Source organism: Prenolepis imparis, unplaced genomic scaffold, assembly GCF_030444845.1.
Source record: "Prenolepis imparis isolate NDT839.2.m4 unplaced genomic scaffold, iyPreImpa1.0 SCAF_11, whole genome shotgun sequence".
Lineage (NCBI taxonomy): Eukaryota > Metazoa > Arthropoda > Insecta > Hymenoptera > Formicidae > Prenolepis > Prenolepis imparis.
Window position 1 is genome coordinate 9,452,739 of NW_028141169.1, and position 18,211 is coordinate 9,470,949.

The window sequence follows — 18,211 nt, forward strand, 5'->3', positions numbered from 1 at the left end:
GTCGAGAAATAGTTGCAGCTGATGAGCCGTGAAGCCAGCAAGAGAAAAGTGAATGAGGACATCTATAAAAATACTTTCGAGATACTTTCAAACATGTATGGTACATGTATACGGGTTTACTTTCGAAGATTTCTTTAGAAAGAGTGTTCATTGTTGTGAGTAAAGTTATTGCTCCGCCGTCCATTTCATCAATACAGTCATAATTGAGATCCTGTGTTCGCGTTCTTGACTTTCTTTTTCTAATTATAGAAGAGAATATATATTTCGCGCCGTATATATATACAATCACTATAAATTAAAATCAAGGACACATCTTGTACAGATTTTTATTCAACTCTTGGAAGATTCTCTCTCTCTTGGAACATTAAGTAATTAGCATAGATTCGTATGCTCAGTTCATATCGTAGAAGTATAACTCATACATTTTACATTACTGCGTATTATTGTTCTCGCTCTATTTTGTGCCAAATAATAATTATGATTTAATTAAATCAATTAAAGCTTATAATAAATTGTGACAAGATTGCTTACTCAGAATAATCAGTTATCTATAATTAATCGCTTAAAAAATACATCATTTTTAGAAGACACATTGTCGCTTTTGCATAAAAAGCAAAAAGCATTATATAGAAACATGTAAATAAGTATATATATAATCACACATTACATTAAAGTTAACAGTATATTTTAACTAAGTTCGCTTTCTTCTTATCGTACAGCGTCTACTTTCACTATAATTTCACGATTAAATGTAGTACTTTACGCTTCAAAGAATGTGTACGAATATTATAATTCATATGTATTTCTTATAATCTTCTCAGCACTTCTGGTAGTAAATAGATGTTTAAAAATTCTTAGCCTAAAGAATTAAAAGACTTTCGAAACAATTGCAAAAATACGTAAAAAAATTGTCAGCTTAGTTAAATATCTGCTGTAAATGTAGATTTTCAGCTTATAAAAATTCTTATTTAGTTATAGATAAAAAATATATATAAAAAAAGATGACAAAATACAAGATATAAAAAGGGAAATGGTGAAAATGGCAATGATAGAAAAACATCCGGAATATTTTGACACTGCTTATAATTCTAATAATATAATCGCTACGATGGTTATAGCAGTCAGTCATTATCAATAATGCTACCAGTAGATTTCATTTAACGACACTTGAATACTTTCTATAAGCAGTAATCGCATCGCCACATTGAATTCGCAGATCAAACTCACTCTTTCCCTTTTCTAAATTTAAATTAAATCTATAAATAATTAGGAAATATTCATACCCCTATCATTCTTATCACATACACCTCTTCTACTCGTCGTGTCTATTTCTAGAAAATATCTAGACTATAATAAAATTTGCCAACCTCTTTTCTCTCAATAATTTAATACTATTTCGATTTTAAATTACGTTTAAACCAACTGAAGTATAATACTTACAGATCCTATCCGGGCTGATCATAGGAAATCATAGGAAATGTTATGATTTTACAAAGATAGTGTTCTAATTGCACTAGGATTAATTTCACAAGGATTGTATATTACACATTCGTCTCTTGAGGCTCGGTACAATCAGTGGGCTTGATCTCCAACCACCAGTCGTTGGGATAATGATATTTTTGTAATTCTATGCCTTCTCGGGGCACGGGCATCAGTCGACCACCAAATTGTTTCGCCGGTAAGGGCGGTATTACTAATTGCGGTGGAAAACACTGTAGACTTGGAGAGAACTCGCAATCCGGAGGCAAGACCCTTCTGGTCCAGCCGACCCTCCTCACCATTTGTGTCTGCGTCATATAAGTGTCAAGTGACCAAACTTTCCGAAAGTGTTAGTGTAACGAAGCGTTCTATAATAGATATCTCTTTCTTTCTTTTTTTGGGGATAATCTTTAAAATATTTTTTAAATAAAAAATCTTAAAAGAGATTTCAATGAGATTAGATATTGTACGCTTCATAAATCCAAAATTAAGATGATTTTTTGTAAGTTTGGCAATAATGTCTGGGTCGTAATTCTTACAAATAAGGAGCAATAAAACGCCGGTTTATTACCGGTTTATAGACAAACGCGCTGCCAAAGGAGTTATCTTTATCCTATGTATGAATACGCTGCAGAGTACATAAAAATCATGGATATTTCAGTTTTCTTAGATCTTCCATAGAAATATAAAAGCAATAGCACACAAAGCGTCGAACTGACATTCGCGTGCCAGATACATAAAGCGTAACTTACTGAATACAAATACTGCTCTCGACATGAAAGCAAGAAAGAAGTTGAAGTTACAGCCGGCGATTAAAGTGACAATAAAATGAATCTAAATATGAGACGGATATTAACCAAATAATAAAGTGAGAATAACAAAACAATAAAGTGACAATAACAGAACAATAAAGTGATAATAAAATAGATCTAAATGTGAAGCGAATATTAACGAAACAAATAGTGCGCATCTTCGAGTTTAATCTTTAATTTTATCTAAGAATGTATCTTTGCATCCCTTTTTAAAATATCGTGTCCTTTATATTTAAATTTCAATTTAAAAACTTTTTCTTAATATAAAATTTATTTCGAATATAATACTTTTTTATGCGAAAAAAACGTTTCTTACCACTGCGTCTTCCTCGAAAACCACCACTTCTACTTTGGGTGCATCTTCGCCGACCTCGTGCTCCTGTATCCTATAAATTCCCGCCGCATGAAGATAGGTTGCACTCAGACCGACCTCTCGAAAGGCCTTCGTGATCAAGGCATCGTCGCGGAGAGTGTCCACCAAGCATAATTCCACTTTGCGAGCCCATGGCAGTGCACGGCCTATACGAACTTGACCCCAAAGGCCGCCCAGGCAGAGAAAGTGAACGATGCCCAACTTGGTGAGAACCAAATGAGCTCTGGAAAAATTATGAAAAGCCATATTTGCATATGTTCAAACAAGATTTTTCATTCTAATATTTTAAAATTAAGATTTTCTTTTCTAAGATTTTTAATTTTTTTTTCTAAGATTTTTAATTTTAATATTTTAATGTTTGATATTATATATTATATATTATAATAGTTGTATGTAAGCTTTACATATTGCGGCGAGATTAGAAAGATAGTTATTTTAATGTAAATTTAATACGAAACTAATTGAGCGTGAGTTTCCTAGACATATTTTGTGTATTCTTTGTGATTTAATTTTTTCAGGTCTTCTCTCTGAATAAATATGGACCTGTAAGCGAGATCATGTAATTTCTCGGTAAATTCTTCAGGCACACTACACGGTTGCTGAGGAATTTCTTGCCGGCTGAGGCTATACCAGAAGAGTACGACCATCAAAAAGAACGCTGCTAGAGCTCGCATAGGAGTGATGCGAAAGCGTCTCCGTGGGCAGAGACTCATGCTGATATCCTGAAAATCAGAAAGTGGTTTCAATCAAAAGTATTATCAAATATCATACAGGTCAATCTATAAATAACTACAATATGTAACTTGACTTGAAATCTCAGACATTTAACATATCGAAGAAATCGATAATATAAGAAAGTGTCAGTGTTTTTAGATAAACCTGCAGATTCTTGAGAGTATTCGCTTATTTAAAAATAAAATTCTTCAAGTGTTTTTAAGATTCTTGGATGTTATTATATTCTGTATTTTTAAATTTTTATTCTCCTTGAACCCCATAAGCTTCGATTTAGCTTAAATTTTAACATTTTTTAAGATCATTTTTAGATTGTCTTTTCTGCTTCTTAGATTTTAAAATTTATTCAAACATCTTGATTGGATGTAATAATTTAATTACTTATCCATCAACCAATTTGTTCGACGAGGTCGACATAAATATAAGAAAATTTACACGAAAAACACACATTGCCCGAAGAATATGCATGACATTAACAATACGTCTTTCAGACAACACTCGTCTCACGCAACATTGATCACACAGAATGAACTGCAAAGAACCTACAACACTCGAGCTACGTACTCGCGATGTGCGACGTAGTCATGACCCACGTGTGATCAGACTTCCTTGAATTTCTCCTTTATGTTTTTCTCACCCTCCACGACAAAAATCGCTTTCTCGTGAAAACTCCGACACTCAACCTTTGACATGTTCAACGCGGCAACGTTGCAGGCTATTGATTTTTCTGTTCTACCGACAGCTTCCTCAGAAGTGGCCTCATGTCAAGATGAAGAGATGAGAAATAAGAGCTAAACCATTTTATTAATCAATAAGATATTTGCCTTTTTAATTTTCCATTGCCAACTCTATTAATAATATCTGTATTCTTAACTCTTAAACTTGAAGAGGGAAATTATTTGTAAACATTTTGCAGTATTGATTTTTCTATTCTATTAATAAATTTTCTGCTTTAGAAGAATATATTTTCTTCAGCATAACTATTGATAATTCTATTAATTAAAAAATAAAAGATTAATACATATTTTTAGCTCTTTTAAAAAATTCATGTAATTAAATAAAATTAATCACTACTAATCCTAAAGAAAAGAAAATATAATAAGTGGCAATATTTAAGAGAATACCATATCTAACAAAGTTCGCAGATCTCTATGTTGTAGACAGCTTTTACGTGAACGATAGTAATCTTTATATAATGTATTGTGATGATAAAATGTTAGCATTTGTTTTATTTTTAATTCTGAGAAATATCTATTTTTCATAATCTAACAGATATTATTTTTTTCACAACAGAACATTAATAAGCGTTTACTATTTATATATGCAAGAGTCTGAGCAATCATATGTCGATACTGGTTCTCTTATATCGATTTGTGGCATGGAAGTAAACCTAGTTGTAAATGTAATCGATTGTCAGTAGTAATAGGGCTCTTTAAATGTTGCAAAGATATCTCAAAAGATAGAGAGACCATTCTAAAATATATTTATATATTTAATATAAAATTAAAATCAAAATTCTGCCAAAATTCTATAAATTTTACTTTATCGCAATCATATCAAATTTTTCGATCTTATAATGATTTCCTTGATTATATTAAAAAATTTGATTACAGATTTTTTTATTATAATATATTATTTAATTGATTATGCAGTATTGATAATGATATTTCCGATTCTTTTATATATATATATATATATGTCACATACATTCTTATACTTGTCAAAACATTTTATCTAAGAAAAATTTCTGTAGCTTCAATGCTTTTCGTTAAAAACAGATTACTCCTAGTAGTTCTAATTTCAATAAAAAAAGTTTTTATTACATATTAAATTGAAGCTACAGATAAGTAATTGTATAATACAACTAATGAGTATAAAATAAATTTTTTGCAAAGTTTATATTATAAATATTGCAAAATGATTAATTATTCTTGATGATGATATTATGCGGCGAATATATTCAAGAAATTTTCAAGAAAAACCTACATGAACTTGAACAGATTTTGAACGCGCCAAGAAAAGATTATTTTCTTTCTTTAGAAAAGATTATTTTGGAATACGAGAGGTATAAGTATCTTGCTTGAATTTGAGTGAGTCAAGACCAAAAGGGATATGTAGATTATGAAAAGGGCGCGAGATAAACGAGCAACGGCAGCGAGACGTGAAATTAACAAGCAAAAATAAAACGTTTCCTCGATAATCTCGGTTGCTCGCAGAATTCCCAAACGGCGTGTGCGCTTCTCCGTTTCTCGCTCTATTTACTTTTTCTCAGAGCTGAATGAGTTATCGCGTCGGAGAACCCCCTGGGTTATCCTAATGAGCAGAAACGCCAATAAGCCAGTGCGTTTTCAGTCCTCGACAGAGGGATGGTGAGTTCTTATGTCTTATTTTTAAACGGAGTGCCTGTTGACGAATTTGCGGACGTGCCGTAAATGGAACGCCAATAATATCTTTGTCTGTCCCTTATAAGGGCGTTTAAATATGACATGGCGCCAATGGTGTTAATGATATTTCCTTTAAGAAGTTTGATGATAAAAACGAGTTATAAAACATAAAACAATTCATAGAACAGAGTCTACTACTTTAAGCCTTCACAATAGTTAAACAATTACAAATGAAGAAATTTTCTTGAAGTATACTCTAACTTTTAATGTTATTACAAAAAATGACTTATTTAAGAATAAGAAATAAATAAAAAGAAAAATTTTCTTTACGATTTGCTGTGTGTACTATTTATAGTTTATACCTATGTTTCGCGAATATAAATCTTAAGATTCGAGAATATTATTACAGTATCACGAGCAATTACGTCAAGGCGGGCATTAATTTTCCGCTACCGGGGTCGGCATACGACGTCAGGATACGAGCTCTCTCCGGAATAAAGGAGTCTCGATCGGGCGAGGCTGGAGAAGAAGCTGGAGATCGGGAACGAGAAAAAGGAGGAGGATGCGCCAAGAAAGAAAAATTGCGCTCGATGTCGTGGAAACAGGCGAAGCAGTAAAACAAACGGTCGGACGTCGCGCTTCTCTCTTTCTCCGCTTCTAATTTTGTCTTCTCGTCCCGGCCAGTCCTTCATCGTGTATTTTCGTAACGCGTGTCACCTAAATCTAAGTGCCTTATCTACGCGCTCTTCGAACGTCAAATCCTGAGGTCCGTCGTCGGACCATGTGCTTCACCGTTCTTAAAAGAGTATATAAATTTTAGGATAAATAAACTTACGCGCGCACTAAGTCAGAGCAATCTTAAAATGAAATGGAAACTTATTAGATTGATTTGAAAAATTAAGATAACTGCAGAAATCAGGTAAAAATAATGCTTTCATCGTATTAATTGGAAAAAGAACCTCGCGTACATATTTATAATATATTGTATAAAGGTATTTAATTAAAAGTGAAAAACTATAGAAAAATAGAAAATATACATATAAATATATACTCATCTGAGTAAACTTTTGCTTTTTTGAAGAAAAGAAAAGAAAATTTTTTAATTATTATTTTTTCATGAAATCTATGAAGGACCATGAATTTTTGATTACATTTAAAGACATGTGAGTGACAAACCGCATGACGACTGCACTGCTATGGCCAATGATACTGCATCAATATCGCATTGATACCGCACTGATGTCGCACTGGCACTGGTACTCCTCCACTGATACTGCACAATTAATTTTGAAAAATTCAGGGAATAAAATATGCCGTGTGAATGTACTTCATACTGGATTAAATATTTTCGTAATGACAACTAACTGTGTGCGCACAACCGTTTATAGTAGCGTTATCATAATATATATACCATGACCTTGTTGTCACTTACATGACGAGGTAGAAGGTAGCGGCGTGATGTGTGTGTGTGTGTATGTGTGTGTGCCTTGTATATCGTATTATTAATTATTATCTCTCGAAATACAATCGCAATTATTTATTATCAGTTTGATATTAAAATTATCCTAAAAGCGATTGTATCTGTTGACAACAGAGATATCATTATAACGAATGATGCGTGAATTTGATCACGTAATTGTCGAATAATGATGATATTGAGTGGACGTAGTTTCATAATGCATTTTTGCGTTGTTCTCTAGGTAGTCGAAATGTAATAAAGTACAATATAAACTCGCGTGCGATTAACGTCGAGAGCAAAATTTCGCGTGATCGTCGTATTTTATATTCTTGATTACTTCGCGCGCATATTTTCACGAGTGAATGTTAAAAACAACAAAGGATGAAGAGAATGAGAAAGGAAGAGAAAGCCCGGAATGATAATGGAGTATAGCTGAATGATTGGTAATTTAAAAATAATTTATTTAATTAATTATTTTTGCTATCTGTGAAATAAATTGATTTGTTATATCTTGCATTTACATCTCTTTGCATTTACATCGTTGTATAATAAACTATACATAAAAATATTATAAATTTTGTTTTTTAAAATACTTAGAATATTTTTTATTTTATATAGAAATATCTCTGCAAGCGATTATTTTAAATGCATAATTATTCAGACTATTTAAATAAAAGGAAATAGAGAGAATTTTCGATAATGTATTAGATATACTTGTATAAGAAAAATGACATCAGAAGAATTAAAGATCTTATAAAATCTTAATAAAATCTTTTTCTGGCAATTAATTAAGAAGTTGAATTTGCAATATAATCCATCATCTCGCATACGATTAATAAGTCGTTTTTTATACTGATAAACATTTCGTTCGAGAAAACAATAATTTATCTTTTTCGCACTTCGATAATTTTGAAATTCGATAATTCGTAATTAATTCATCGATAATTCGTAATTAAGAATTCGTAAACTCCGAATGTCATTAATCCTAGACAATCGTAGATCGGTGCTTCTCTCAAACTATTTTCCTTTGCATTCGAGAACCGAAAAGTCGACACGATGATCTCGGCATTCCACGGAGCTCGCTCACTATCGCGAAAACACCGACAGCCTTTGAGGCCCTTTTCGCCGACGACCGTCGAGGGTTTTTACCCTCGTGGAATCCACGAAACGCTTTTACGTACGCGCTGGACCCATTGAAATACAATTCGCGTTCTCCGATCTGGTCCATCAGCCTTTTCGTCTTCTATCCTCTCTCTCCTATGGACCACTCCTCATCGGTAGATTGCCCTTCGATTAACCACTAATCTGCTCTCTAACGCTCTTTTCCGCCGCTTTCTCTTGCGATCAATCTTTGCCAATTTTCTCAGTTTGGTAGCGACATATATTCATATTGAATGATTCTATGTCGAAATAGGAAGAAGAGGAGAAAAATAGGTAGAATTTTTGTAAAGAGGCTAAAAGAGAGAAGAAAGATAATAAAATGTAGGATTGAAATATTAATTTCAAAGTATCCAGATTCTGTATAATTGAGAATTCAAATTAAATGTCACACACGAGGTTCATAGACGTAATTTTCAAATGTTACAATTACGATGCAATCCTGGCGCGAACAGAAGCACCGCTGTAAAGATATCGCGCGTGTTTTTCGTGACAGGAGAAGAGAAGCGATAACGACCTACCGGCGCGAGCCAGCGTTGACAACGCTGAAGAGACGAACCGTGCGGTCAATGCGCGTTAAACGTCGGCCGCGTAAACGTTTAACGTTCCCCTGAAATATATGGACATTCCGCGACATTATTTCGAATACGTTTCGCCGGTCGTTTTTACATGTCGACGTAAATCACGCTGTGTTCGACTTCGCTTCGCATCTCTCTCTCATCTCTTCGCTTTTCTTTCAACTCTCGGGGTTCCTAGATTACGAGAATCTTGAAATCTTTATTCCAGAATATTGATCGTTTTTTTTATTACTATGCGCTACACTAATCAGAAAATCAGTGAATATATGATAATAGAGAGATTCGATTATTTTTTCCAATAGAAATTTATCTCTTCCAAAGTGACAAATCATAAAAGATGTAAGTTTGCAAACTTGTCCGAAATTATTTGACGCACTTTTAATGATTATGCACGAAGAGAGATATATGGTATTGCATTTTACACCGAAAATACTGACGATCGAAGCGTGTCGACGTTTCTTGCGCGGCGAGTAATGGCGTAGTTAAGAAGTTAATTTATGGAGAACGCATTCTGCGTGAGGAATCCGAAGAAGGAGACGGATCGCACTGTGTCCACGTGTCGCCCGTCGCGCAGAAACTGTGACGATATTAGTCGACTTCTTCGACGACCGATGGTGGTCACCTGGTCGATCGGTGGAACCGTTGCACGTTTGGTGACCGTGGAGAACTGTCAGCAAGAGTATACCGTCGTCACCGAGACGACGAGTGACGGTAATCTATGCGTACAAATGGCGAAGGACACCTGTTCATTCGGCGACGAGTACCGAATGCGTCATACTCGATCAGTTGATCGAGTAATCAGTTGATTATACATACACATCTACGCATATCTTTTGATTCTTCTGCGCAAAATAATTTACGTCAAGAGAGCTAATTATTTTCTAAATGTTTATTCTTTTCGCGAGTATTCAAGCGAGATACGTTTGCATAGCGTGACCTTGTCACTACAGAAAACGATAAGTTAAGATAAGAAGAGCAAAGATACAGGCGAGTTCTCTTTATCTATATTTCAGCAACTGTAATATGTATATTTATCTTGCACAAAAGAAACTCTATCTATTCTCGAAAGCAGCACTTGATGTCGAATCTAAAGTCTTTTGCTTCTCTAAAGATTCACGATTCTTTTATTATATTAACTTTTACGAGAAATAATATAAGAAGTTTAAACGAAAAAAGAACAAATGCTCAGAGATATTCACCTCATGGAGATTCATCTCATTATCACGATAGGAAGAGAAGGAGAAACACCATCCCAGAGGGGAGGGCGGAACGGAAAGATTCCTGGAAGGGGATGAAAATTTTTATTTGGCGTTTACGAGCCGATTCAGGGCTGCGGAAGGACCCTGCCCCAAGGAAAGGACGCTTTAATATCCGCTTATGACGGCTATGTTTCACAGTCTGAGACACCCACTCGGCCCCATTCCGCCCCATCAACCCCCATAGTGCGTTTAATTTACGTGTTTTCGCGAGTTATTCGCTCTCCCATCCCCCTGCGCAGCCCTCGTCGAAGAGGGTCGGTTGCCATGGCGATGCCGGGCGTCCCGGCACCCAATCGTAGGGCGCCTACACCGAGTCGACGTCGGCCCTGCGAGGACGACAAGGACGATAATAATTGATGGGGAAAGCAGGGTGCCACACCGGGGGTTGTGCGGGGACGGACGGACGGGTCGGCGGTTTCGTGATGGAGCGGGGGGTTAAATCGACAATCGAAAAGCGCCGCGTTTCGTCCGCCACTCGGAAGTTCATTGCGGGATAAAAATAAGAGGAAGGATTTGTCGGGAATACCCTCGCTTTCAGGCAAGACGAGGTCGCTAACTCGGGAACGCAGGAATGCGAAAGAAGGCCGAAGTACTTAAACAATCCACAAGCAGCAAAAAAAAAAGAATTAAATTATTCAAATATTTAAAAACGGGTCTCAAAAATATCTAAGAGTTAACAAAATTCATTAAAAATTTGTACAAATTCAGATGTACATACACTGAATGTTCTATGTGATTCGAAAAATCTATATGCAAACGTACATGCGAAATATTTCTTCTTTTTTTCGTATCTAATATAAATATCTAAAATAATTACATCTACATATTTCAAAATGAGAAATGTCAATGACAGTGTCGATGTCCGGATTCTTTAAATCTTTAAAAAAATCTTATCGGATTTGCAGCATCACTTCAGGTTAAATAATTAAGAAAAAATCCGAAAAATCAGTGATCTCTTATTTCAAGCCGCCTCGCATCAATTGGCAGATTCGCGTATCTAAGAGTCCATGAGAAGTACGGATTCATCAGAATCCAACACGGAAAGAGGCTCGCGACTCGCGCGGTACCTACGCTATGCGACGCTCAAATTCCGGTGACTTGTGGTGTCACTCGTTGAATTCCGCCGGGCCTAACGACGATTTCCTGTTCGCTGTGCCGAGGACGAAGAGTATTTCAGATACGTACGTACCAGGCGACGTACAACACACGACCGCCTCCTGGACCAACGCGCGGTCTGGGATTCGCGAGAGATGAACATTGAAACGAGGCTCACCTCCTCTGTCTCCCTTCTTAGTGGTTTATCCTATGATGCTCGTTCCACACATCGCAAATACGGTCCATATTCCAGTTATGGTCCGATGACAAATATTCCTCTGTCTTGCAATATATGCATAGGAACGAAGAGAGAAGTAAATGTTTATGAATGTTAAACATGCACTTTCTTATCAATTCTAATATAATTTATTAACATTAATGCGCACATCGATTAACGCGGAATAGAAAGACGTAACTAATTGCGATTCCGACCGGCGATTCGTCGTCCTGTGTGAAGAGATAAACGCGATTGTGTTTGAGATCGTGGTCCAGCGCGAAGACAAGCGAAGATTTTATCTCGGGCGCGAGGACTCTCGAGGACCGAGAAAGAAGGGCTCTCTTAAGCTCCTCTTTTTCCTCTTGCTTTCTTTCTGTATCTTCAAGGTGCTACTGCAGATTTGCATGAGATCAGTTACCGATTAACGTCGATAGGATCGCCGTTTGACTTCGAATTGACATCACTGTGGTTCCTGGGATTTTTTTTTTTTAATTAATTTAGTCTGCGAAGAAGCGTGTTGCAATAATTTTCAAGATTTTTCTTTCCTTCTTATCTTTCTGATCATTCTGTATCTTACAAAAATTCTGGGTCTTATATAAAAAATTTGTTAAATTTTATTTGAAAAGAGATACTGCGTAAATTCCGTTGATTGCAAATTGAAAAGAAAAGATATAATCAACTTTGTTGATTATTTATTGATCGCGTTTATTTGCACAGCTGTTGGCATCAGTATAAATACGTTCGTCGAAATCCAAAGCAATGTCAGCATTAATAAAATCGCGAACTGAACAAGATTGTTTGAAAAGAAAATCGTAGTAATCATGTTCAACGTAAGTGCTCATTCATCATTAATCCGATTAATCATCAGTCCGATAATTATATAGTGTTGATTTTGATTGTGTCGAATAATTATTTCGGAAGAGAGAAAAAACTGTGCAAGCCTTTGTGTCAAATTTCTGACAATGAGTGTCACGATATATATTACATTAATTTTTTATATTTTATACATAGATTTTGTGCACTGTGCTTTTCTTTTCAAATCATAAATTTAAAAAAAACTTTATATTTAAATAGTATTTGGAACATAAAATAATAATGTTGAAATATCTAAAAAAAAGTCTCAAAATTTTCGAGAGAATTATTTTGACAAATTATAAGATAAAAAAAAACTTATAAAATTTTTTTAATCTAACATTCTACAATAAAATAAATGTCTAAATTTGTGAATTGATTTTGGAAAGTATAGGATATTGATATATTTGAAGATATTGCAATCTTTCTCTTTCAAATTTTAATATTAATGAGATAAAAAGATGTATTATAAATATGAATAAAATATATAATTTAAAGAATATCTTTTCTATTAATATTGCAGAAATCTTGGGCTTTTGTTATAATAATTATTGCTGCCATGATATTGATGGCGCAGGCCAGATGGTGGAATCGGATAAAAAATCAGGGAGGAAGCCGCGCAAGCCACGAATTTGAACCCGTACTTATCTAATTATAATTAAACGATGATCTGCCTTGGATAATCCAAGAAATCATAAAGCTGCAAAATCCAAGAATATTTATATATCAATAAAATTGTAAAAATTTTAAAAATTAGTATATGTATATTGAAACACATTTCAATAAACATGTTGTATGAAATATATATCTTATTTTTTATATTCAATATTATATATTGGCCAATTATCGGTCTATCAAAGCACGCAAATCAATGTCAACGCAAACTTATCCATTATACCGAAATTTCGCGGAGGGACGGACATACGGCAATCGTGACATTGTATGCATATCAGACAGTTGGGCAACGGAAACTTGCGTTTGTATCCACGCAATGACTTATGTACACTTCCGATACATTTGTTAAACGAGTACTGTGACTGTGTTTGTCGACTTGCTCGGTGCATTAATAGATATATGGCCAAATAAATTACATACATTTCTTGTGGATCTTTGTTTCATTTTACTCCGATATTTTTGAAAAAAGAAAACACATTATCTGATTTTATTAACATAATAATTAAAGGTCCCAACTAGAGTTCAACAAACTGTAACGTTATTATACAATGCTTATACTGATTGGCTTGTCACGTTTCTATTTCTACGTTAATCTTCTTCGCATAATCGTAAAGATAAAAATAAAGCCTCTCGAAAGATCCGGAAGTCGCTCAAAGATCGCCGACGACGACTACCTCGGGCTACCGGTTTCCTCGCGAGTTCCAAGATAAAAAGATATCGAAAGGGGTAGAAAAGAGACGAGAACGGAACCAGTGAAATGCGTGAGAGGATCGACAGAGAGGAGAAAAAAATCAACGATATCGAATAGAAAAGGACGCCTTGTAGCCGCACATTCGGGACATCGTACGTCAGAGGGGCCCGAGCCCGTGGGAACACGAGATGCCTTACGGGCCCTCGACGACGGGGGCCCTGCTCGAGGCCCCCCTGGGCCCGTGCTGCAGGTAGATAACGAGGGTCTACCTAGACAAGTCGGGCAACGAAGAGAGCACGAAGGGAGACAAAACGAGCACGCATGGGGGGGCGTGAGGGGGAGACAGAAGGGTGGGAGAACCCCCTGGTCTCTCCCTCTCTGAGGTGACACCGCCGAAAAATGCTCGCCGGCATTCCTAGACATTTTTTCGGCCTTTGTCGAACGCGCGACTGTACGACGTCGCATCACGGTCGGATCGATTTGATCCTTGGATCATAACTCAATGCTGAGTTTCGCATCGAGCTTACGAGAGCGTATATGATTTTCTGATTAATTCGGAAATCATTTTTTTTAAATATGAGAATTTGAATAAAACATATAATTTTTTATTAATTTTATAACATTAAGAGATTTTCGCGAAAAAAATTAGCGATTTATTAGGATAAAGCGACTCTTGATCGGACCTTCGATTTAATTGATAATGCAGTTGGTTTTGGGTGATTTTTCGCGAATCACTGTGCACCTGCCTTCTCGCGAGAGCGTTCTAATGGACGGCGAACCCTAACGACACGCTGAATACGCCAAATGAGACGTGACTGGAAAAACGAGTAGGGATCGAGATGCTTGCCCATAGTAGGACTTTTAAAGGGAACCCACGTGCGCCTGACGGTGCACCCGCGTAACTATTGTTATACCAATGCGCTTCGGGAACAATCACGATGAGATAAATCATTCCGCTGCTTTAGGATTCTCTTTTTTAGTTAGACAAATAAAGGCAGCACTCATACGTTTATCCTCGAACTTTTTGTACTCTTGTTTCTCTGATATATAGAAAATTAATGTATAAATTAATTAATTTGTTTCCTTAACTTTTAACATTTAAAATATCATTAATTACAAAGCGTGAAAATTTTAATTTAATGTTATAATAATTATAAAGTTGCAGAAAGAATAGAATAATTTAATTCAATTTTTGATAAGAGAAAATAAAATGATAAAAGGTCTTAAGAATTTAAGCAAATCTTTAAAAATGTACTATATTCTACATTGTTTGATAAACAAGAACGAAAGTCTCTGTATCGTTAGAACAATCTAATTGTAAGATGGAATCGAAGGACGTCCGCGAATATAGTGCGAATCTCGTTGACGTCGGATCCGTTCGCAAGACGCTCACCTCGTTGCGTTTTTGCTCTGCATAAATGATGAGCCCGAGTATTTTAATGAAGACATTCCGCAGCTGCTTGTCGGTTCCTTGGCGCACGACGACGAGAGAAAGAGGAAGGACAAACCCCTTGACTCAGATAGACACCTCTTACTTCTCATCTCATCGACGTCTCAATGACGCAGTAAACAATAACAAATATAATTTTATATACATAATATGTAAAATATAATATTCATATATTAATATAAATACATCAAACAATTAATTATAAAAACGACTTTTAAACGACAGATATATTGACAGATATTAAATAATATTAATAAAATGAAAAGTTATAAGTAAATCTTTTCTGTGTGATAATTACGAATTTCATGAGGCCATACATTATGGATAAATGATTTATTATAAATATTTGTTGATTATACGTAAATTTCATTAGAGAAAATATTACTTCTATTCTACATTTCTAGTTTAATTGTCATTGTACTCTATAAGATGTGTACACTTTCGTAAAAATTGCAAGACAATTCTATCGTGATGTATAATGAACTTAACGGATATTTTACCAGTGGCTTCCGGACTTCCGTCCTTGAAAAAGATGTCCTACCGATCGTAGTTGACCAGTTGCATTCCTCAGTTGGAAAATCGCGACGCCATGGAATGCTCGAATCATGCTCCCTAATTCCCCGATGATCCGGGCCGACTATACGAAGATCTACCGCGGTCTACGATCTATACTTGAGGAGACATCCTGCGCGGCAGGTAGCCTCTTGCGCGAGGAGGGAGACTTCTGTCAGCGTGGCCGATGGCCGATTATATCTATACGTTTATCTACGCCTATGTCAGCCACGAGAGATAGCCGAATGTTCCTGTTCTATGTACGAGAGAACATGCGGCTCGTTTATGTAATAGGGGATTCCTACCGTGGACAGCGTGCTGGTGGCAGGAGGAAAGGGACGAGGTAAAGAAGGGAGAGAGGAGAGAGATCCTATATTTCCTCGATCATAAATCTACCTCGTGGGAGAAGACGCTGATATCACGTGGGGTCCAGGGTGAAGACGAAGGTACATCGAGGCCGATGGTAATTTTGGGTAAAATAGGAATTTAAGTAAATCTATAGAGAGAAGAGAAGCTTTCAGATATTTTTTTTCTATTTCTTCATCTTTAATCTAGACATGTGCAAACTCTTGTTATTCGATGCACGTCAGTTAGAAATATTTGTTTAAAAAATTTAGTAATATAACATCAAACGAAAGAGATGTATATAAAAGAGAGCAAAAAATTATATCATAGAAAACTATTTCTATAATTAAATTAATTGATCGAAAGATTGGAAACATGCAGCTTTTTTAATTCTATCAAAATTGCTTGATACAGATGATAAATTTGGACTTTGACAAATGGTCGACAAATTCAAAGAAAAATTAATATTCATATTCACGGTCGAGCCATTTATTGCGCTAGTGCAATATCAACGATTCGACCCCCTTATATTGTCCCGGTAAGTTACAATAAAGAGGGGAGCTCACATGTATTTGGTATTTAATTACCGCGAAGTTTGAGGGGTGAGAGAGTATTTGATTATTTACCGCGCACCTGTTTTGATGCTTCTAAATTGTTTGTCTACCAAAACAAAATTTTACAAAAATTTAACAAATTTAATCTTTATACTATGTGTGCGTGACATTTTTTCCAATTGTAGTTTCTTTGATATATAGAAGTTAAATTTTTTAAAAATAAAAAAATTGATGGACATAGAAAGTTATTATTCATTTTGATATTCTGATTTCTTTTGATTTCAATTTTTAACTAATTAATTTTTGGTGTCATAGAAGAAATTCAACTGCGTTTAAATTTGCATATGCGATCCTATCGCGGGCATAATAGGAACAGTGAATAAACTATCGACCAAACAAAAGCCAGTTCGGTAATTACAACAGCATGATATATTCTAGAGTCTGGCAATAAATCTCGCTTCTATTCTCCCTTCCTCTCTCCATCTTGCTTCAGCCTTCTCGTCTTCCGTATATACACGGTGTTTCTACTATTATTCTTTCCCATTCATTTACTAAACTCTTTGAAGAATTTAAACGTTAAAATTTATTTATACTAATTTAAGTTATATTGCAATTAGCGTTAAATATATAATTTAATTATTCATAATTAATTCTTTCATTAAATTTCTGCTAATAGAAAATTTAATCCAATTATGTGAAGAGAATGGACACCTTGTATATCGGTCGTTTTTTTCTTATCCGAGAATCGAGGCTGGGACCTTTCTTTGTTAGTTGTTGCCATATACGCGAGGATTTATTTTATTATATGTTAGATTTAGTGGCGGCTACCGTTTATTGAAATTAGAACCCGATCGGAGATTACGAGGCAACAACGGGGCAACGTCCGTCGTCATTATAAAACGCTTAATTACCACTAAAGCAAAACAAACTCGACAAAACTGACACATTACAAAAGATTTCTTCGATAAACACAAAGTTATCTCACGTTTAGCAAAACTTAAATGTATTTTGAAAATTATGTCTCGGAATTTAAGTGTCACAGAAAAATAATAGGACTATTATTAATCATGATAAGTTAAACATACTGTTTAACGATGTAGATTTTTATTAAGTCAATTTTGATTCCATTTCATTAATCTAACAAGTAAAATAAAAGAATTAAAAATAAGATAATATATGTATATTATCATCGATAGAAAATTAAATTATTTTGTATGTACAATGTCTATATCTTTACCTATTTTTATAAAAATGTTATTATTTTATATAAGTCGATATAATTTAAATGTATAACTTTATCATCTCACACAAAGAGAGAAAATAAAATTATTCTAGTAATATATCTAAAACAGCAATGTGGAAACCAGGAAGTTCGGCATTTCGCCGTTCTTCACGTGGGTCTCACGTGGTTTCCTGTCGGTAGTTTTTCCGCGTCTAGCCGCGGCATATGCACGATTGCGTAAGAAAACACGGGGATCATACGAAATGGTAGAAGAAACGGAACAGACTGATTTATGTATGCTGCCGGGGCGATGTCCCGACTAAG

At 35.1% G+C, this 18,211-nt stretch overlaps 1 protein-coding gene across 6 annotated transcripts; it reads right to left on the reverse strand.

Annotated features, from left to right (window-relative positions):
- Positions 1-299: 299 nt before the first annotated feature.
- Positions 300-9,652, reverse strand: LOC145942764 (uncharacterized). Of its 6 annotated transcripts, none has more exons than XM_083049778.1 (4): positions 9,413-9,652; positions 3,208-3,386; positions 2,608-2,887; positions 300-1,787 (listed from the first exon to the last, which is right to left on the reverse strand). In XM_083049778.1, the coding sequence occupies exons 2-4, from the start codon at positions 3,375-3,377 to the stop codon at positions 1,542-1,544; spliced, it is 696 nt and encodes a 231-aa protein (XP_082905904.1). In that variant the 5' UTR covers positions 3,378-3,386; positions 9,413-9,652; the 3' UTR covers positions 300-1,541. The 6 variants fall into 6 exon arrangements, with proteins under 6 accessions (XP_082905904.1, XP_082905899.1, XP_082905903.1 ...); XM_083049773.1 differs by lacking the exon at positions 9,413-9,652 and adding an exon at positions 6,932-7,151; XM_083049777.1 differs by lacking the exon at positions 9,413-9,652 and adding an exon at positions 6,957-7,149.
- Between the last annotated feature and the right edge of the window lie 8,559 nt (positions 9,653-18,211).